Source organism: Pogona vitticeps, chromosome 3 (genome assembly GCF_051106095.1).
Source record: "Pogona vitticeps strain Pit_001003342236 chromosome 3, PviZW2.1, whole genome shotgun sequence".
NCBI lineage: Eukaryota > Metazoa > Chordata > Lepidosauria > Squamata > Agamidae > Pogona > Pogona vitticeps.
Window position 1 is genome coordinate 186,840,055 of NC_135785.1, and position 23,574 is coordinate 186,863,628.

Here is a 23,574-nt window from a genome sequence, read left to right on the forward strand (position 1 = left end):
ATCCACATATTTAGCCATGCATAAAAATATTTCATTATAGTATGTGTGTTATATGCTGTAAAATTCCAACCAACATGTAGCAACTATAACTGGGCTTTCAAATTAGGTTTAAGGAGCACTTTTACAAGTGTCACTCCTTAGTGAGTTTCCACGGATGAGTGGACATGCGAAGCCAGGTCTTCTGAGTCCTAGTCTATCCACTACACCAGTGGTTCTTAACCTTTGTTACTCGGATGCTTTTGAACTGCAGTTCCCAGAAACCCCAGTCAGGACAGCTGGTGGTGAAGGCTTCTGGGAGTTGCAGTCCAAAACTCCTGAGTAACCCAAGGTTAAGAACCAGTGCACTATACCATGCTGGATATATTGGTTTTATTATTAAGATTTGTCTTCCATTATCAAACATTTAAAAGTAATAAAATATAACTGTTGTATCCTAATAATTACCTTGGCTAAAATTCTATGGTGGATGTCCACTAACAGAACAGCGGAAACAGAACGAGGCTTAATGTCTCCACATGCACCCCCAAATCAGCTCTGTAAGACTTGAAAATGCTCCAAGGCCATGGCATCAGGCAACAGAGAGAGGTCCAGGAGTGAAGGGAGGGTAAGAAGAGCTCCTCTGCACTAGTATCCAAATGCCAGCACAACATACCACACATAATTATTTTCAAGCATCTTTTAAAATTATTTGTTTGTTACATTAAATCTTCTGCTTATTCTAATAAAAAGCTAAGGTATAATTATAGAGAATCCTGGCTTGTCGTTCACATTCAGGTGTGCTGCTACATACAACCACGTAGCTCCACATCGGGCTTCTCCTCCCAGTAGAAACAGCTTCACTAACAAGGAACATTTCCTTATCCCACCAGAAAGATGTTTAGTATTAGGTCCATACTTAAATGCCTATTTTGCTGTGCATATAACATGCCAGCACCTTAAGCCATTTTTACTCACAAGAGAAGCCAAACAGAAGCATTCATGCAGAATGCACCAACACACTTCCTTGTGGCAGTAAGGATTGACTATAATTCTAACTTTTTTTTAAATTAAAGGGTACTATAACAATATGCACGGCTGTTAGATCACATCTCATATAAAAAAATCAATTTTACCACAGCAACATTATTGGGTTTCATAAATACTTTATATTATCAAAGAAAAGCATTTACAGAAGCTGTTGAATTGTTAAACACTAAAAATGTGACACCTCTTTTCAAGTATTGTAAGTAATGTTCCACGTAAGAGGTAATGAAGAAAATAGAGACTTCGCTTACATACTGCTATATAGTATGCTTTCTAGATGGGAAAGGACCATCATCAACTTGCTTCAAAGCTTATTTCTGAAGAGCATTTGCTCCTCTGTGCACTCCATCCCCATCAAGAAGTTCACACCACTCAAGCAAAGGTTTGGCAAAATTCTGATAAATGAATGTGGTACCAAAGAACATTTGTACAGAAACTCAACTTTACCTAAGACTAATTGTAATTTATATACCACTCCACTTAATGGCAACCCACTATTTTGGGCAGTGAATGGAGAAAAGGGAACAGAAAATCCCAAACTATCATTCCTATGAACAACATAAATTAATAATATAATATAAGAAACAAAAAAGGAATCATATGGTGACATCCAGATTTAGGTCCCAAAATGATTCCCTCAGTGGTAATATGTTTTCAACAGCTTCTTTGCAGAGTTCCACCCTTATATGTTTTCTAAAAATGCAGAGGGAGGAGGCCTGGTGAATCTCTAGTGGAAGAGTGTTCCACAGTGATGGGGCCACCAACAAGAACACCTGATTTCTAGTCGACACTCTCTTGAACCTCTCTCAGTGTGGCCATTCTAGGATCAAGGAAACTTCATGTCGAAGTACAGAACTGTAGGGATGAGACTGCCTTCTACACAGCTACCACTTCCACCGCTGATAGCTACACAGACTTGTATAGGACAGAGGATTGTTCCTTTTTCTTTTTATTATATTTATACAAACAATATTTACTAAATACATAAACACAAAATACAAGTGCCCCTGCCCCAGGGACCGTTATATCTTACATACTTTTATTTATAAGCATAATCTTCCTTCTCCTTTATCCAGACCCCAAATCCTTTCAAGAATACATATATTAATTGGCAAGTTTTTTCCCTTTCTCTATACACAACATATCTTTTATAAATTCTTCCCATATTTCACTGAATCTATTAATCTTTATCTCTCCCCTTTTAAACTTAATCCCTGAAGTCAATTTATCATTAATATACAGTATTCCATTTTTCATTGTACCACTCTTGCAGCTGATAATTCCAATTATTCTTCAAATTCTTCGTTTTAAGCAATCGAGCTGCAGTTATCAGATTCATTACCATTTCTTTTTTGTATTATTCATATCACAATTTTCTATCATCAATAACAATGCTGTTTTTGGCATCATTTCAATATTGACATCCAACAATTCTTTAATCTCTTCAAATACCTTAACCCATACTTTCTGTATAACTTCACAATTCCTCTACAAATGAAACATGTACCAACTTTTTTGTTGCATTTTCAACATTTTTAGAATATTTAGAATCTATAATATTTAATTTTACTGGTGTTAATATTTTATAACCATTTTATCCTAATTGATTTATCTTTAAAAACCCTTCTATTCCAGATTTTTCCCAATATTTTTCATCTGTCTTCCCTATATCCATCTCCCATACTGTTCTTAAATATTCTAACTGTTCCCCCAATCTATCAAGATTCTATAAATTACCAATTCTTCCTTTCTTTTCCCCCTCATCTATTTCTTTTTACAAATTCTTTATAATTTCTTCAAACTTAGTCAATTTTCTATGCTCTAGTTTTAATCTTTCATACTCTATTAACCAATTCTCCAACTGCATGACATATAACCAATTTAGTTTTTCTTCAACAAAGTTGGCTCTTATTTATTCTCTAGCAAGTTTTTTTCTTTCCATTCTACTGTTTTCCTTTTAAGACACTTGTTAACTCCTCAAATCCATATGTTGGGAATCTTTCCAGTTCTGTTACTGGGATTAAGGGAGGTATTCCAGGGCTTAATATCTGTCTCCATTTATTCCACATCTCCATTACATTCTGAATCTTTTAAAATTATTTTTTAAAAAGGTTTTTTTAAAATACAACAGAGGATTGTTTCTCAATGAAACTTGCTGCATTTTGTTTGGAGTATTGAGGAACATATTTATAAATGGCTCAGACAGCATTTTATGACCAAAAGTGCCTGAACAATACATCATGTAGTAAGTTTGGACATCCATCACGCTTACCATAATGCAACTTGACGATAAAGGGATGATTAACTTCTACTAAGATATCACGTTCCATTTTTGTCCGAACACGATCACGAACTGCAGGAGACATTGACCAACATTCAGTTCAAATGTGACTAACTTAGCTATATTTTGTCTCTTCTCTTCTATCATTTATATGCATTAACAGCCTAAATGTTTTCAATATCTCCACACCATATGTAGTGAAAGCAATCATTTATGAATATTTCAGTTTTTCACTGAATTGAGTGATACATAAATTGTAATTTCTAACCAATCTGTGCACACCAACATTTAGGATATACAGTACAGACAATGACAAGCTAACTCCTGAAAACTGTAGTTTTACACAATCATTAGCCAAACACTGCTACAGAAGTAAGGTTTATCAGCCAGAGAATTCCTACCACATGAAGTTTTTTTTTCTCCTGTGTGCTAGTTTGCAAAACCATCACATGCACTGGGAGGAGAATTGCAACATCCTAAGAGCCTCTCTTAGGGATGTGGTGCTACTGCAGGTTAAACCGCAGAAGCCTCTGTGCTGCAGGGTCAGAAGACCAGCAGTTGTAAGATCAAATCCATGCGACGGAGTGAGCTCCCGTCGCTTGTCCCAGCTCCTGCCAACCTAGCAGTTCGAAAACATGTAAATGTGAGTAGATAAATAGGTACCACCTTGGTGGGAAGGTAATGGCGTTCCGTGTCTAGTCGCGCTGGCCACGTGACCACGGAAACTGTCTACGGACAAACGCTGGTTATATGGCTTGGAAACCGGGATGAGCACCACGCCCTAGAGTCAGACCAACTGGACTAAATGTCAAGGGCAACCTTTACCCTTACCTAAGAGCCTCCCTTAGCAGCAAAATAAATCAGTCATAAAGAAACAAAAAATAAAAATAAAAAAAGAAACTTCCAGCAAGTATTATTGCCTGTCTGGGACCGACTGTGAGATGAATGGGCCTGTTTAGGTCCAGGGAAGACCCCTAGAAGGCATAACTGGCCATTTTTTAAATATGAGCGAAATATTTGGGGGAGGACATAAAACATTCCCAAGATGAGCTAGTGTGGCCTCTGACCTCTTGAAGCTGACCACTCCATGTACACTAATAGGTCTTCATAAATACATTTTTAAAAGTATTTGCGACTTGGATTTCATGTGCCATAAATACATTAGTTGCAGTCTTGTTCAAGAGGGTTAAACATTTATGTAGACTCACACTGCAACATCAAAAGATCAAATTGCTCTGAAATCTTTGTTTCTGCAGTCTATGGATTCTCAAGTTTCAAATTCACATGCAGAAAAGGATTTTCATTATGTGCTCCCCCACTGTATGCCGAAGCACTGGAGGAACACCTCAAAGCACTGGAGGAACACCTCCAAAATTTCAACCAGGAATTCTGTGAGAACAGATTAGGAACACCTCAATGCATTGCTATCAGTGCATAATTGCCATTTTCTTTATGGATTGTTTAATTTACCTTTCAGTGTTGCTTTTTTTAGTACTTTCATTGCATACAGCTGTCTGGCGTCTGATCCTGAGATTTTTTTTACAAGGAATACCTGTATTAAGCACATATAATTGTTTTGTTACAGAAAGCTATTGAAACAGTAAATTAGAGGAAGTGGAATAAACAGGCCAAAGGAAAGGACACAGTTACATGCACATAAAAATTTATACAGTTTTAACTTCTGCATAGTGAGGGAGCAAAATTATATAACCTCATACCTGTTATTCTAATCCCTTCATGAATGAACACCAATGTACATAAACCTCACCCACATGATCTTATCCATTTTTTTAAAGACTTGGACTCCCACTATGAAACACAGTTCAATTCAATCTTTTTAAACATGCATGTAAAACAAGGGTCCCCAACCCCTGGTCCATGGCCCGGTGCCAGTCCATGGCCTTGGCAGGACGGGTCCAGAGACAGATCTCCCGCTCCCCACACGCACACGCAGCCCACCCACCCGTAAGCGTGCCCCACTCATCCGTGCGTGCATGAGCACACCCTGCCCATCCACGAGCATGCCCCACCCCCCACAAGTGGGGGTGCCCCCGCACACAGACCCCACACCCCCCAACCGGTCCGCGGTTTCGAAAAAGTTGGAGACACTGATGTAAAACATTGGTTCCCAATCTTGTGTAACCCAGATGTCCTTGGACTGCATTTCCCAGAAGCCTTCATCACCAGCTGTGCTGGCCAAGGTTTCTGGGAGTTGCAGTCAAAGAATATCTGGGTTACCCAAGGTTGGGAACTTCTGGTGTAACATAAAGTAACTCATTCATGTGGAGTAAAAATAAATGTCATGAATAGCATGATTCCTGCTGGTTTTCCAAAAGTTTCAGCTGCTACATCTAGGTCACTAGACTTAAACATAGGTACATAACCAAGGATTTTGGCGGAACGCCTGCTTCCACCAAGGTCTACCCAGATCACCCGCGCAAGCCAGGAGGGGAGGCTGAGGAGCCTGACGCCGAGAGAGGCCCGGAAGGAGAAGACACAAAACCGGGCCTTCTCGGCGGTGGCTCCTCGCCTCTGGAACAATCTCCCTCCAGAGATTCGCACGGCCTCTACACTGGGCATCTTTAAAACCCAATTAAAAACATGGTTGTTTATCCAGGCCTTCCTTCCAGCCAATTCTTGACTTTTCCTTACTTTTTCTATTTTTATTTTATTGTAGTCGCTTTGTATTATTATGTATTTGACAGTGTTTTTACTTTCTGATTTTATATTGGAAGTCGCCTAGAGTGGACTGTTGGTCCAGATAGGCGGGCTAAAAATCAAACAAACAAATAAACAAATAAACAAATAAACAAATAAACAAACAAACAAACAAACAAACAAACAAATAAATAAATAAATAAATAAATAAATAAATGATATGCTCATTCATCATAAAATCCTATGGCACAAGTATGTGGTGATCTACTGGAATAATATATTCAAGTTATAGTGTTCAGTGCAAAATATTTGAAGATCATTATTATAGCATACTTCAAATCTAAATAGGACAGCAAAGTAGGTGAGAAGAAAATTACAATAAAAGATTCATGCGGTAGTATTACAGAACCAGAGCATCTATTTTGGGAACTCTGGTTAGTAATGCACTAGGCGAGCCCTTCTGAGCATTGAGGCAGCTTGTATAAAGCTAAAAGTCCTTTCTTACCTTTCCAAAAGACCCCTGTCCTAGTACTTTAAGAAGTTCAAATTGTGAAGGATCAGCTTTTTCATGCCCTTCTTTGACATGACATGTTATTGCAATCTCTTTAATATTGTCTTCTTCCTGTAAAATAAAAAAAAAAAATGTCAATTTAAAAGCTTGGAATTAATGTCAGGATAATCTTAAAAAAACATATATCTAACCATTCATAATCCTGGATTAAGGTAATTATAATAATAAATACTAAAATGAAAAATGTAATACATCCTGTTGTTGGGGCAATTAGGAAAAATAGGAAAGTAGACAATAGAGAAAGAGTTTGATTTTATTCTTGTGTATGGAAACCACCAAAACTGGCATGGTTCCAAAGAGATGGAAGTGCAATGCCAGAGAAAAGAACATTCAACATCATTCTGGTAGCTAACTACAAGTACAAATTTTTCCCCTCACCTGCTGGAAAAACTGCCTACAGAGAGCTTTTGCCTGACTGGAGAGGACCACCAATTTCCTAACTTTACTGAATGAAGTAGTTTCCATCAGCAAAAGTTCTGTTGTATTCTCCTAGCTGAAGAACATTTTTAAAAGAGTCCCCCCCCAAATATGGCCTGTTCCTGCCCCCCAGAAAAGACCTCTAAGAACACTGATTTTTTGTTCTTCCCCAGGGCCTATCTTGCCCCAAGACCCTCCACCCCCGAAAACAAAAGGAAAAAAACTCAAAGTACCCATTCCCATTATTATTTTATTTTTTTCTAATGACCAGCTTAGAAATTTACTGCCTGGTTAAACCCAAAATCTGGACCATAAAGAAAGCTGTCCGCCGAAAAATTGATGCTTTCGAATTGTGGTGCTGGCGGAGGCTCTTGAGAGTCCACTGGACTGCAAGGAGGACAACCCTATCCATTTTAAAGGAAATCAACCCTGAGTGCTCACTGGAAGGACAGATCCTGAAGCTGAGGCTCTAATACTTTGGCCATCTGATGAGAAGAGAAGACTCCTTGGAAAAGACGCTGATGTTAGGAAAATGTGAAGGCAGGAGGAGAAGGGGACAACAGAGGATGAGATGGTTCAACAGTGTCATTGAAGCTACCAACATGAATTTGACCCAACTCCGGGAGGCAGTGGAAGACAGGAGGGCCTGGCGTGCTCTGGTCCATGGGGTCACAAAGAGTCGGACACGACTAAATAATAACAACAACAAAAACCCAAATGGGAGCAAGGAGCTTGAGCTTCAAGTCTTGCCCATCCACATTTTATACACTAGTGTAGAGAACAAAAACACAACTGACTTGCTCTTGGTTTCAGTGCTACATACAAAGATTGACTTGTGAATTTCACTGCAACAAATAAACACAAACTGCCCAGTATAGTGCTTGCACTAATGGGGTGGTATATAAACCAAATCAACTAAATAATAAATAAATAAAATAAAATTTCCATTATTAGCACTGACTACATACAGTAAACCAGAAGTTTGACTCTTTTTTGTTTTTGTCCTTTTCTGTGTTACACACAAACAGGATACACTTTCAGGAAATGAAGAGAAATGCATACTATAACCATGATGAATCTTCATTAAATCTGATAGTACCAGCTTTAGCATCCCAGGTACTGTTATCACTGAAAAAAAAGTTAAGTAATACAAATACACTAAGTAAGTGAAGATGCTCATATCAAATGCATTATCCATAATTTGCCCTATTTACATCTGATTCTCCAAAGAGATCAGGCAGGGCAATAAACATGGAGTAAACCTCTCATCCTCACAATCTTCTTGTGAACTAGGTCAGGCTGAGTCACTGCTACTTCTCAAGCCCATCCACGAAGCTAGCTGGAGGAGTAGGACTTGAAGCCAAATGCTTGCATCTATTCACTACAATGCCAACAATGACTATCTTACAATGGCTACACTAAGCAGCAGAAGAATTGCAGAGCTATCAATAGTTAAACATATACTGTAGTTTATGTCCTTTGCTAACCTTTCTTAATTCAAATTTAGGAATGATGGAGAATTATAAAGAAACAGCAAAGAGAAAAAACAGCAAGGGAAATTAAGTAAAGGAATATACATTAAGCGACAAAAAGAAAGCCCTGTGTTTGTGAAGAAGTGTCTCTGCTACTCTGTTTCACAGCAGTCAAATTTGCTACTCTACTATTCCATCAGCAGCTGACTTTATGATCTTTGTTGGCACAAGGACTACACTTGGTGAGAAGAGGGAAAGGAAATATTGCATAATTTCATAAGAAAAGGATGACTATATATAGCACTTTGAAACAAACAATGCATGGATCTATACATATAGCTTAATTTGCCTTTCATCAACGGGATTTCAGAGGTCAAATTTATTTAAATTTAATCATAATTAAATAAACAGAGAAATACAGTAATCTCTGTTTTATGAGTTGCAGCCATGTTAACCTGTGCAAGCAGTTCATACTGAATACCAAACAGGGGTCACAAATCATTAGTAGGTGTGAAATGCAACCAAGCACCACTGTCTCTTTGAGCCTTGTATGGAATAGTCTCAGTATTTTAACTCATATGTCTGAAGAAGTCGGCAATGTTCCACGAAAGCTTTCATTAAAACATAGCAGTTAGCCTTTAAAGAGCCAGTGTCTTTTTTTTAACTTTTGTTTTATGTTTCTTGTTGAAATGGAAATAATCTCTTCATTTTAATTGCTTACAATTTAATTGCTTTATTTCTTGTTAAATGCAGGCATAATGGCAGCAAACAATGTTTTAACCTTAATTATTGGTTGCATAATTAATTGCTGGTCTCTGACTAAGAGGCCACAAGCTAGGCAATAGTTTCCTCACTTTTAGAGGTTATTGGACATGCTAATTCCTCTGGTATCTAACTGAGTTGGATAGGTGGGGTTGACTGATTCCAATTCAGGATTGAAAAAAAAATCAAGCAAGAGTCAGGACTGTAAATCCCAGTAGGTCAAGGACCTCTTCTTTATTTCAGAATAAAATGCTGCCCTTCAGTACAGTGGCAGACAGCATGCAGAGGAAAACATACAGAAGAGCCTGTGTGAGAACTTGAGAGAGGCTGAAGTTCAGTCAAGCAGAGTAGTCTACACCCTACAAAGAGAAGACCAGTAGTTGTAAGAGACTCCCTACTGTGCGGGATTGAATCCAAAATATGCTGAGAAGATCCATGGACCTAGAAAGATGCTTTCTTTCTGGAGGGTGGATTAGGGATGTGACGGAAGGGTTGCCATAACTTTTAAAACCCACAGATGGATATCCCTTGTCCTCATCCATGTGTGAACACATTACACAGCTAAGAAATCACATCAGACTATGAAGCTCTGCAAAGGAAACTCAAGGACTTTGGGGCCCTAGTAGTCTTCTCATCCATCCTACCACACTCAGAAGAGGAACAGAAAAGGAAAGGGAAATACTCCGGGTGAATAACTGGCTACAAAGATGCTGCTGACATGAAGGATTTGGATTTTTGGACCACAAGCTACACTTCCTGAAAGACAGACTGCTAGAAAGTGATAGGCTGCATCTCACACGGACTGGGAAGAATATGTTTGACTAAAGCGTGAAGAACTGCACTGGAAAGGGGAGGAAGACACAAACTCAGAGGTAAAGATGAATGCTTATATACAATAAGAGGAAAACACAAAAAGGAAATATATAGCAGAAGTGGAAATAAAGTCAGGCCACAAACAAAGAGTACAAACAAGTAGCAAAGAGGTGTTCAGAAGGCAAAAGCTGAGAATGACACTAAAAGCAACAACAAATTCTTCAGATACATGTGTATCAAAAGACAAAGAAAACAATGGCTCAGATACTCAGTGGGGATAGAAAAATGATTAACAGACGACGAAGAAAAGGCAGAAGTGCTCAATTCCTACTTTAGCTCTGTCTTTGCTCAAAATATAGTCTACGACAGTCCAGGCAAATGTAAAGTACAAGTGGAGAGGACAGGACTGCATAGTGAGATTGATACAGTAGTTATGGATGTTGGGAAAATGTGAAGGCAAGAGGAGAAGGGGACGACAGAGGATGAAATGGCTGGACAGTGTCATCAAAGCTACCAACATGAATTTGACCCAACTCCGGGAGACAGTGGAAGACAGGAGGGTCTGGCGTGCTCTGGTCCATGGGGTAACGAAGAGTTGGACACAACTTAATTACTAAAGAACAAAAATAGTCTCCAAATCCCATGAAATACTAGTTCTCATCTATTCAGCACTCATTAGGCCTCATCTTAAGTACTGTGTCCAGTTCTGGACACTGCATTTTAAAAAGAAAGTGGACAAACCAGAACAAATTTAGAGGAAGACAACAAGGATGACCAGGGGACTGGAAAACAAGCCCTAGAGCAGGGGTCCCCAACCCCCGGTCTGCAGCCCAGTGCCGGTCCATGGGCTCCCCAGGACCGGGCCACGGAGATGGATCTCTCCCCCACATGCACAGGGTGGTGGCGTGCTCATGGGGTGTGTGTTGCATGACACACACACACTCTGAGTGTCGGGTGCCCCCAACCTCCCACACACAGAGCCCGCCCCCCAACCAGTCCGTGGTTCCAAAAAAGTTGGAGACCGCTGCCCTAGAGGAAAGACTGAAAGAACTGAGGGCCATTTCAGTGGCTGCTCCAAGGCTTTAGAATGCACTACCCCAAGAATCCAGGTTGGCCCCCTCTGTTGTCCCTCCAGTAATACAAAGACCTTTTCAAGCAAGCTTTTAAGCTGTAAGCAGGGGTCTGGCGAATGCTCTGTTTATGAAATTTGGATATTTTTAAATGTTTTTAAATTTGTTTTGAATCTAGAGTAATATCTAATTTTATTTAATATAATTTTGTGTAGTATTTTAAACTTATTCTTGTACAATTTTAGTTGTTGTGATCCACCTTGGATCCTCTATGGGGAAAAAACAGCATATAAATAATATAAATTAAAAAAAAACATGCAGCAATGTTTAAGATCTCAGCCTCCCTTTTACCATCCTTTTTATCACCCTTTCTTCATCCTTTTTACCATCTTCGTAGCCATCTGTTTTAATTTATCCCACTGGTTACTGTATTCGTTTGAATATATGTATTATTTTATTTTTATTGTGTTTTGATATTGTGTTGTTTATCTTGTTAGCCTCCCAGAGTGGCCTGGTTGTCAGATGGTGCGGGGTATAAATCCAATAAATAATAGTAATAATAATGGGTCTTTTTTGTGTGTATATTCCTGAATATATAAGCCTGGCCTCCACTAATATAGACATTTTGTTAGTAAGTAAAAGCCTTCTTCTGTTATGCTCCCATATAATCTATCATAGAAATGAGTCAAGCAACTGTTTTGGAAGATATATTATTGCCATGTACAACTTTGTACTTAGTATTAGGAGGAGGGAAGTGCCTTTCTATCACCTTTGATTATAACTGTTCCACATGACAGCTGTAGAATGGGGGGGTGACAAATGGTCAAGTGCGTGGAGACTCAATAAGAGGTATCAAGAGATAGAAGGAGGATATGGCGAGGGAGAAACTCCTGCACAAATACCCTAGCTACAGGAATGACACTTTACAAGTGTTTAACTCAGCATTATTAATGGATAGCGATGACATTTTTATTCTGTTTCATTTTACCATAACATGTCAGATGGACAAGCTGAAAATAGGTGTAAATGGATTTTCTGGCACACTATCCTCACAGGATGCTATATGTAAAAGGCTTTAGGCACATAATTCTTAACTTTGTCAAGAGTCTGCTAAGCTTTAATTTGTTTAGTGGACATCACAGCAAGAATTTCATAAGAATGTGCACATGAACCTTTGATTTGTATTCCTGCATTGAGCAGACGGCTGGACTCTATGGCCTTATAGGCCCCTTCCATCCTCATTATTCTGTGATTATAAGGTCTACCTTTTTATGCATCATCTTAATTGTTCAACTGCCATTTAAGTTTGCTGTTGTGTGCTATCAAGTTGTCTCCGACTAATGGCAAATTATGAACAAGCAATCTGAAATGTCCTGCTCTCAACAGTCCTGCTCAACTCCTGCAAACTCAAGCTTGTGGATCTGTTTAGGGAGTCTATGCATCTTGCCTTCCTCTTTTCCTGCTGCCTTCAACCTTTCATCTTTTCCAGAGAATCCTCTCTTCTCATGATGTAATCAAAAGTAAGACATCCTCAGTTTCGACATTTTTTGCTTCCAGAGATAGTTCAGGCTTGAGGACCCACTTGTTTGTCTTTCTGGCAGTCCAGGAGATATGCAAAGCTTTTCTCCAGCACCACATTTCATATGAATCAATTTTTTTTCCTGTCAGCTTTCTTTACTGCCCAGCTTTCACACCCATACATCAGGAGTACAAGAGTGTGAATTGTCTTGGTCTCCAGAGACACATTCTTACACCTGAGGATCTATTCTAATTACCTCACTGGCGCCCTTCTGAGTTTTGTTTTCTTCTAATCTCTTGCCTACACACTCTCTCTTTGGATTGAACCAAGGTATACAAAATATTTCAGTTTCTTTATTGTCAATGTTAAACTTACAACTATAATTATAGACAATTATAATAAAGCCTTATCATAAAGTAATTCACACTGATTCTCAGCACTGAAGGTTCAGTTGACTGGGCAAAATCTGCTAAATCTAAAGAACATATATTAACTTGGTTGGTTAAGAATATAACCAAACCTGCAACCTTTTCCCAAAATTTGCATCTTTCTGCCTAGTGTCTTATTTTTCTCTAACAGAAATAAAACATTACACAGGTAAAACCTGATTATTTGGGGATTCTCCCCAAACTAATAAAGTAGAAATGTTTCATAACTATACATTACCCTTTTTAGGATGGTTTTGTTTATCTCACATTCTCTTCAAGAGTCCTCTCAAACTTTTCCTCCTCTCCATCCCAATATTCCAGACAGAGATTCTTCCATCATGTGTCCTTTAATGAGAGGGCAAGATGGACGCACAGGCCAGGACCTCACTTGTCATTTCTTCACTGTGCTTCTTACCATTTAAATTCTCTGCAGCACGCCACTGCTGCTACTATCACTACTCCAAACCATCCCAATTACTCTTCACACAGAAAGTTGTTGATCATAATCAGATGACTCCAACAACAATCACTACAGTACTTGTAAAGGAAGTTGGGGTTTCTTTTTTGGTTTTGTTTTTAAGAATGAATCACCTGATTAAGTTCCAGTAGTTTTCAATTTAAATACTGCACTTTACGTTTAAATAAAATATTAATTCAGCTTCTTCATCTTTTCTGTATAAGTAACTTTATTGGGAAGCTAAATTAAAAATCAAAATGATAGTTCTAATCTAGAAAAACCTCAGGACATGTTTTCTCCCCAGTTTCATCAATGAGAAAGTGTGCAATTTTAAATAGGTATATTAGCATTATCAGCTTATAAACTGAGCCCTAACACAAACAGTTGCCCTAACACAAACAGTTGTCTTTAACAGTAAAGTATTGTTAATCTGCAAATCAGGGGCTCAAGTAAGTTTTAACAAAAATTAATACCAACATAAATACCAAGTCCTATAACATTTGTTTATTTTACAATTTTATACCACCTATCTAGTGGAAATCTACTACCCTGGGCAGTTCACAACCAAACAGAAAAATCTCCCAGCCCCCTATCCACTACCAAAGGATGACACAAAACATATATACAAATAAAAATTAAAGAAGAAAATTCCTATGGTGACAGCTGATTAATATTACAGAATTAAACAGAATTACATTAGCTGATTAGTATTACAGAATTAAACAGTGTGTGCCAAAAAAATGTCTACTACAGGGGGAGGGTGTTCTTAAAGTCTTCTTTAGAGAGCTCTGCTTTAACCAGCTTTCTGAAACTCAAAAAAGAGAGGGCCTGGCACAACACCATAGGCAAAGTGTCCTAGAGCAGTGGTTGTTAACCTGCCCGATATCGCCCGCCAGGGGGTGATTTCATTTTCAGGGGGGTGATGGAACAAAAAGGGGTGACGCAGGGGCAAAGGAACAGAAGGGGGTGATGAGCCGCTGTATCGCCGCCACCATTGAGGAATTTATCATCACTCCCCTCCCCGTGCCACTGGATCCAGAGCAGCTAGTGCTGGTAGCGGATGTGGTGCCACTGGTGCTGCCGCCGCCACCACCATTGAGGAAATTACCACCATCCCCCTCCATAATTTCCTCAATGGCTCAAGAGGGTGTTTCTTTCAAAAAGGTTAAGAACTACTGCCACAGAGCATCATGGCAATAATAAAGAAGGCCTGGTTCCTAGTTGAAGTCCTCTGGACCTCCTTCTGCACTCTATAGCAGCAGTACTGATGGAGAAGAAATGCTAACTCAGCAGCTATAGGATTTCCAAAAGAAAAATATGTGAAAACTGGCCACTGCTACCATGTTTCCCCGAAAATAAGACAGGGTCTTATATTCATTTTTGCTCCAAAAATGCATTGGGGCTTATTTTCAGGGGATGTTTTGTTCTATTTTCAGGTACAATAATCTACATTTATTCAAATACAGTCCTGTCATCTTCTTCTGGTTGCTGCACAGTACTGCACAATGGTGGAGGGCAGGGTTTCAATTCACTGGGGCTTATTTTTGCGGTAGGGTTTATATTCTGAGCATCCTGAAAAAGCCTACTAGGGCTTATTTTCAGGGAAACAGGTTATCATGTCCCAATTAAATTACTACAATTATTACCCTATAATTATGGAGCATATTGGAAAAATGTTTGGAAACTTCTATTTCTACAGATAGGAGTGCTGCCATCCTTGCTCAAGGTTGGGGCCATTGCAGAGACCCTCCTCAGACAAGGTTTCCAGAAAGTGAAAACTCCCAGAGCTGCTAGACTGGATTTCATTAATGTAAGGGAACAGGATACAAGGAAAGTTTGGGCGCCAACAGCACTCCATTCTAGCAGGTTGCTGGGGAGCTAAGTTAGATTCACCAGCTTCCCATCAAGTCCAGTCTTTGCCCATGATTCGTGCCCAGTTTTCAGTACAGCCCCAAGCCACACAACTCCTTTCAGGAAGGGCTTCTACAGTTGACACCTGTAAGTCTCTTCTGCTACCACCTCAGGTGTCCTTTCTAGAATTTCTGCCTCCAGTGCCTCTTCTAGGTCAGGGTTGGGACTGGTACTCTACTGGTTGCCATGGCTTCCACAAGGTCAGAGAGGAAACTAGAGTTTACAGCGGACTACAGATAAGCGCACCCCACATCCTCATTCCTTTGCCACTTGAGCTTGAACCCAAGCATCTGTTAAGGGGTTCTGGACACTTACCACATCCTCTCCTAAGGTCTAGCCCAGTAACTCTCAACCTTGCATCCCCAGATGTTCTACAGCATCCAGAAGTCCTGGCCAGCACAGCTAGTGGTAAAGGTTTCTGGTAGTTTTAATCATGGAACATCTGGGGATCCAAGGTTGGCTTGCAAAATGGAAGCCTACTGATTAAAAATTTAGTTTAAAAACTCCTAAGTACTAAAATAAAGACTATTAGCTCAATAATATTACTTGTTAAATTCATAAAATGTTTACTCAAAGCATTTATTCCCCTCCCCCCAATAGTTGTGTAGTTAAAGAAGAAGAGCTTGCTGGACTGAAAATCACAGACGCTCACAAAAGAGCCTCCCATATCATTTACTGAACAGGCCACAAAATTCACATTGTAAGATGATGAAACAATAGTACCTTCCTTAATTCTATGTACAAAGACCACCAATCCAGAAAGCAGATTTTCAATCCCAGTTACTGAGACAGGACAAAATCCTACACCTATGGGCAGCAGGCTGACAAGCAGCGAAGACCACACAGAATACAACTTTGTCTTCCAAGACCTCACTGCTGCTCACTACCTATCAGCATCTGCCACCTTTAGTAGTTATCCCATTCTCCACCATTGTTCACAACTGTAGTACCAGGTTAGATTCGGGATGCAAAATAAATAAAGCCTTTGCATTTGAGTAATAAAAGCCTGTAGCTCTACACAATGAATCTTCACAAGGAATGTGTCATTCGAGGTTGTCAGACTATAAAGCTCATAATCCTCAATTCTGTAAGTCCCACTTACAGACACCTACAGGTGGCTCACCTAAGAGGAAGGTGCAAGCTGGAGGGCTTCTGTGGCCTAAGCACTTTTTTTGTTGTTGTTGTTGGTCAAAAAGAAAGTTCTGGTGCTTGTTGGAAGTTTCCTTTTTTAAAAAAGTAAGTTAGGTAGAGTCAAGCTTATGCTAGAGCTCATGCCTTTCTCCCATTTAGGCATATGTAGATACCTGTGTCTGTCTGGTAGGCCTTGCAGAATTAAGAACTGTAAGATTTGTAGTCCAAAACACCCCCACCCCCACAAACGACATGTCTAATCTTCATAAAATTTCAGTTCAGAAAACTATGAAAATTAGGTTTTAACCTCATAATATTACCTTTATCAATTTAGTCATTAACTGTAATAAAAGCTGCTAAAATTGTCTTCCTACAATGCACAAGTAAATAAGAATAAGGCCTGTCAAACACAATGGAACTTCCAAATGAATGCATAGGATTTTCCTACATCATAATGAAAATAATTTCACTGAAACTTTGAAGAATAATTTTTGTCAAAAACAGGACAACTTGGTACAGTATACTGATAAGTATGAACAAATCAAAGGCTTAAAATCTTATTTAAATTTGAATTAGGTGTGTGTCATTTCAGAGCAGCTCTCAAAATATCACTCATTTGTGCAAAGGAGCTACAGAAAAACACAAAATCAAATATAAGCACACCTCCAACTTTTACAAATGCTTGTTTAAAGGATAGCAAGCATGCATAGCCAGAAGGTTAAAGATAGTTAAAGGAATATATTTAACTTTCCCTACTAAGCAATCAGGAAGGACCAAGCCCTAAATTTCTTACTGCTACCAGATGTTCTAGCACTTGAAAAATTTCCTGTTACAAGGAAGAATTTTCTTCTTCTTTTGCAAAGCAGCAAAAAATAAAGAGCCATAGTATTTAATGAACATATGTGGTATGCAATTGGCACAGGATGGCAGAGTAGACACATTCCAGGGATCCAATAGCCAAATTTCAGCCTAGAAACCAATGTGCTGTACCACCCCCTCCCCAAAAAGTGATGGTTTAAAAACTCAGTTTAATGTTGGGGAGAATACACTGGGGAAACTTTGCCTTGTTTTAATGTAAAACTGCTTTTCCTCAAGTCTTCCAGCTTCCAGTAATAGAAGTGGCAAGCAGTGGGAAGGGCAATTTTTGTTTCCCAGAGGAAGGACTCTGGCAGGGACCAAAGGCCTGAAGAAGATCTCCATAGGGCTACATGCAGCCCATGGGTGGCAAGATTTGCAACTATGTTACAGTGTTATTGAATACACATTTATTTAGCATTTCAACACTTCAAAAATACTTTTATGGATATCGATGAACAACTATTGAAAGTGGGTCAGTATTTTTTTTTCCTGTAGCCCAAACTGGAGATTTGGGGTGCAACTGAGAATTGATTTGTTGAAGGTCACCAATGAATTCATAGAAAGTTATGTACTCAGTCCTTAGCCAGTCACAAAGCAACACAAACTCAACAGTGTCTATACTAGAAATATTACCAACAATTACAGGGTGGATTTGATGCAATTTTTTAAAAAAATTCATTTTTAATTATTTAAATAAAAATTATATTTAAAAATTTAAATTGTGATTTAGATCAGTTTTTTAAAAGCATTGTTTTTATCCACCCTTCCAATGAATGCCCTAATTACCAATAAAGACAAGAGAAATTTGACAATCCTGCACACCTCGTTAATATACTAGGTAGTACAAAAAATTAATAACAGGAAATTACAAAGATGTATCAGTGAACAAAGACTTTTTTTTAGCATTTACCAGGCACAGAAGGAATTGTTAATGTTCATTGATCATCTACACACTTAAGAATATAACATGTGCCCTCAAGATACATTGTTTATAGTTAATATTTCTATGTTCTTAACAGAATACTAAGCAAAAGATTGCACGGAACAAGGGCAGGAGGGCACCTAAAATTTAAAACCCATTTTAAATTCAAGCTAGTTAACTAGTTTGGATGACTGCAAAGAAGCTTGGCTCCATTATCTACAAATATGTCTATCAGAAGCTATCAACTACGTTTGGCTAAGCTGAAACCATCATTTTCAGAGGAAACTGCTGGGGGGGAGGGCAAGAGAACCAGGTCATCTATTGGCTTCAAACTCTCCTCCCAGTTTTCCCAAAGACACCTGGATCCTCACTGTAGGAACCTGGACACTGGGCTGAATGAGCCCTCAGTATGATCCAGTAAAAAGAACTTCCAAGTGGTCCTTTCTACTAAGTCTTTACAAAATTATGAGTAAACATCAGTGGTATAATCTGGGAAGATCAGAAACAACAAACTCAACATTTAATTAAATAATCTTCAATAATTGTAACAAATTATTTCAGATGTAGAAATAATGTACAGTGAAAATATTTGAATGACAAAAGATTGCTTGGAAAGCTGGAATGTGAACAAGAATTAGACATACCTCACTCACCCACCCAAATTTTGACAATTATAGCAGTTGAGATGTCCCAGTCAATTTATTTAAATCATTTTAAGTACAAACTCATTTTAATGACAAGTGGATCATATCAGTCAGTTGTAGTATTGTTGGCATATCTATGAATACTTAATTTCACACTTCATATGATAATGTTATGCTGTCATACTATGATAAGCACTCAGAAGAACATCTGCAAATAATGTTCAAAATTCAAAACAGCAAGTTGAAACATTTATCTACCATTTTGCTCTATTGAAACAATACAAGAATGATAAAAAATTAAGCAATTTAGCAACAATGGTTATTATCCAGCCAGAGTTAACCATTTTCAATTTCCAATTATTCAAATAACAAAATTCACCACTGGGCTGAAGAACCCAACTTTTAACAATGAATCTAAGGCTTCACTTAGCACCAAAAATATTTAAAGTGTCCTTGTATCAATTTTAGGCATGACAGAAAATGTCAGAAAATGGGAGAAGTGAATTTGATGGAATTCCCTCCCAATTGAATGTATTGATGTTTCCAGCCTACATCAGTCATTTGTTCAGACTGCAGCTGTCCACACTCAAACATGCAATGCAAAATGTTTCCTTTTCCTTTTTGATTGTGGCAAGCTACCCTGTTTCCCTGAAAATAAGACCTACCCTGAAAATAAGCCCTAGAACAATTTTTTGGGATGTCGTAATAGAAGCCCTACCTCAAAAATAAGCCCCAGTTAACTGAAACACCACCCTCCACCATTGTGCCGCATTATGCAACAACCAGAAGATGACATGACTGTAAAATAAAACATCCCCTGAAAATAATCCCTAGTGTGTGTTTTTTAAAGGAAAAAATTAATATAAGACCCTGTCTTATTTTCAGGGAAACACAGTAGTGGCACTTCTGTTAATGTATATATTTAAAAAACAGGGAACAATATTCGCAAGGTCTAGCCTGGGGTTCACATATTCAACAAACACCAGTGCCTCATTCTATTCAAAAGCGAGCATAACTGACAATATTACTAAATTAATTTTAATAAACTTATGTGAAGAAATACTATTTATCACCATTTTGTATAAAAGTTCTTTACTTTCAAAACTGTAGGAATCAATTCCACTTTGCCCAACCTTATGATCTAAAATTGCTGAAATAATATGTACGGCAAACACTGAAATTTTACTTACTGTTTGTGGATTTATTTCTTCTTCTCCCATAGGTTCATCAACAATTTGTTGTCCATTCTGGAAAAAAAACATAGTTTTTAGCAAATTAATAAAGCAACGGACAAAAATATTTACCACAACTGAGCAATAAAACAATGCTATTTGCCTGGAACAAATAATGGCTGAAATCCAGCAGTAAGTCACAACTAGAGTAGGTCCACTGAATGAATCAACAGAACATGCAGAGGAGCTGACTCACCAAGTCCCCACTGATTCAATGGGCCTACTACAGTTGAGACTTACTATTACTGATTGATTGATTGCAGCCACTGAATATAAAAGAAAACCATAATCATTCACCAAAGGCTTTGACAAGAAAAGGAGCAGGATTTCCTTGAGATTTTGCCATCTACAATGCTGAAAGACATGGAAACTTCTGAACAGCTTGTATGCACATGTATGAATGTACAAACTAGTGCTGTCCTCTGAAGATGCTGGCCACAGAGACTGGTGAAATGTTAGGAAGAACAACCTTCAGAACACGGCCAAAGAGCCTGAAAAACCCCAACAACCATTAACTCTTAACAACTACAGCACTGAAGTTATTTAAAAATATTGAAGTTTTATTAGTGCACAGTAAAGATGAAGAACAGAATGATAAACAGCAATGCTTAAAACTCGATCAATTAGCTACATATTACTTAAGTATAACAAAATATAGTCATTTATTATGTAGCAGATTTTTTAAATATGCCCATTTTAAATACAAGTACTGTAGATGTCAAACACCACCTTAAGAGGCATTTTCAGCTAGACAGGCAATAATACATTAAACAGTGCCTGTTATGACACATTTAGCTGTAGTAAAAAATTTCATCACAGATCATTTAAAAACTTGTATTGTCTAATACATTCCATTATATAGTTACAACCACACAGAGAGCATTTTCTGGATTCAGACTATTTTCTTCAAACTGCCAGCATTTGGGTTTCAAATTTTAGCTATCATTTCTACATCTTAAATATCTCTTATTAAAAATATATAAATATGTCACATCATACCAAACAAAACAAAAACAAAGGAAAATCCACCCAGCCTGCATACTCTACACTCCTTCTTTATCCCAGATATATATATTAAAATTATCAAACCATTAGAATGTCACAGCAAACAGCTTGGAATACATGAATGCATAAATATACATCAAAGTTCAGCATCATTGCAAATGTCTTGTACAGAAAGCAGACCACAGAATTGTGACCTGACAGAAGAGTGAGATTTGTTTAATTTCTATGGATGAAAGCAGGATTCCAAACAATGACTTTTTAACTGGAACATTATTACAAACATCTCATCCAGTTAAATCAATATGATTTAAATCAAATTTGAATGTTTAAAACTGGGTTTTTTTCACATTCAAATTTTAAAAACCATTTTTATTTAAATTGTGAAGTAAATCGATTTGATTTTTAAAAATCAAGTGTCAAACTAAGGAATGCTTCAATTTAGTGGAACACCACCCTAAGTGGAAAATTGCTTATATGTATTTTGGGTCAATATCATATACCATCAGCCCAGCCATTTTCAGCAATAGGTGGAGCTGGCAGAAAGATTAGAGAATGATAAAGCTGGAAGGCTCTTGATCATTTAGTCTAGTGGTTCCTGAATATGAGTCCCCAGATGTTCTTGGATTAAAATGTACAGAGGTTTTTACTACTAGCTGTGCTGGGAAGGATTTCTGAGAGTTGTAGTCCAAGAACATCTGGGGACCCAAAGCTGAGAACCACTGATCTAGTCTAATCTCACTGGTAACAAAGGAAATCATACTATAGCATTCCTAACAGGTGCCATCATGACCCTTGCTTAAAACTGCTTTTAACGAAAAGCTCACCAACTTCCATGGTAAACTATTCTATTGTCAAACCTTCTGCAGCGCAAGGAGGTTCTCCTAAGGTTTAAGTCCAAAATCTTTATCACTTGTATCCACTAGTTCAGATCCAACTCTCTAAAAAAAGAGAAAACAGATTTGCTCTGTTCTATATGATAATTGATCCAATATCTGAAAATGATAATTATTTTAAAACCTCAGTAATCTCTTCTCCAGATTAGCTGTATCCAGTTTCTCCAACCTTTCCTCATAAAACTTGGGCCCGAATTCTGCACATAAGAGCAACCACACAGTTATTTCCCCCTCTGGCACACATGCCACTGTGTGACTGAACTCACAACTATCATTAGACCAGGCATGTGAAATGAAACCTTTTGGTGGGGGTGGAGCAGAGGCAAATGTTTATACAAATTCCACATCATGGACCCTTTTTGACTTCTGAGAAACCCTCATATGCTGCACTTCTCGATTACTATCATTCAACTGCCTTTTAACAGAAAAAAATCAATTCATAATTAAATGTAAATACAAGGACTTAGTAAAAACGTACTTTTAATTTTTAAAATGCAGAGTTTTATCACCATAAAAGCTAGTAAGATGATTTAAGAAATAACAGAGATAAAACAAATGTACTTTGAAGGATAATGTTTCATCTCACTATCTCATGTCTCTGAGATTTCTTCAAATCATTTGTAAGTGTACACCCTGTAGTTTGAGAGAATGCTCCAGAATGACGTCATATACAAACATTTTTCATTTCTCTGTAGTGTGGCTGTTCTATTTAAAGTGGGCTTCATCATGTGCAGTCTTTATGCAAGATTTTAAAAAGTTTTATATGTAATGTTTGCCTCTGAGGGAAACAAAGACAGTTTAGTCCAAATTAAAGTGTTATAAATGGGAAACCTAAATTTGTTATTTGAAGATGGATTTAGCTATCACAACTTTACACCTGCTCATTCTCACCAAGAAATCCAATTTATGAAGCATCTGATCTGAGGGAACTGTCAGAAGTACGCACTTAAAGTCATTTATCAAGTTACACTACCTGAACTTAATCCAACCAGAAGAGTATAGCTATGACCATGTAAAGAGACTTGTCAGCTCTAAGAGCATGAGAACTGGGAGTAAAAATTCAAACCACCAGTTCCTTGCTGAGGCCTTCATTGCAGAGGAAGCAGGATGCGAGTACTTCCTCTTTTGAAGAGAAAAAAAGTCATAAAATTTCTTCATCTCTTTTTAGGACTTGTGTATGGAGGAAGTTGACCATCAAAGCAAAAGTGAGGGTATATGGAGGAAGGAAGAAACTTATGTTGAAGCTGTTAAAGTAGCCAGACTTAGCTAAAGAGAACAAAAGCTGCAACCCTGTAGTCACTAACAGTATGATAGTGTCTTCCTTCACACTCGCCTTAATAAGATGCTATTTACCTCAGGAAAGATACCATATTTGGTTTGGTCCCCCATGAAGAAGGGGAGTGGAATGTTTATTGGCAGATTCTGGGGCTTTACACTTTTGACTCTTCTTTCAGCCAAATTTAGATAACAATCATGGACAGACAAACATTGTTCCCACCAGTACTAT

The 23,574-nt window shown here is 38.0% G+C and overlaps 1 protein-coding gene across 2 annotated transcripts in view; it reads right to left on the bottom strand.

The window, feature by feature from the left end:
• RPS6KA3 (ribosomal protein S6 kinase A3) overlaps positions 1-23,574 on the bottom strand; it is a 65,709-nt gene that overhangs the window by 40,141 nt on the left and 1,994 nt on the right. For both annotated transcript variants that reach the window (XM_020789208.3, XM_020789207.3), the window contains exons 2-5: positions 20,128-20,184; positions 6,468-6,584; positions 4,775-4,856; positions 3,296-3,376 (exon numbers count right to left, since the gene is read on the bottom strand). In XM_020789208.3, coding sequence (XP_020644867.3) covers positions 3,296-3,376; positions 4,775-4,856; positions 6,468-6,584; positions 20,128-20,184 — 337 coding nt within the window. The remainder of the gene's footprint in view (positions 1-3,295; positions 3,377-4,774; positions 4,857-6,467; positions 6,585-20,127; positions 20,185-23,574) is intronic.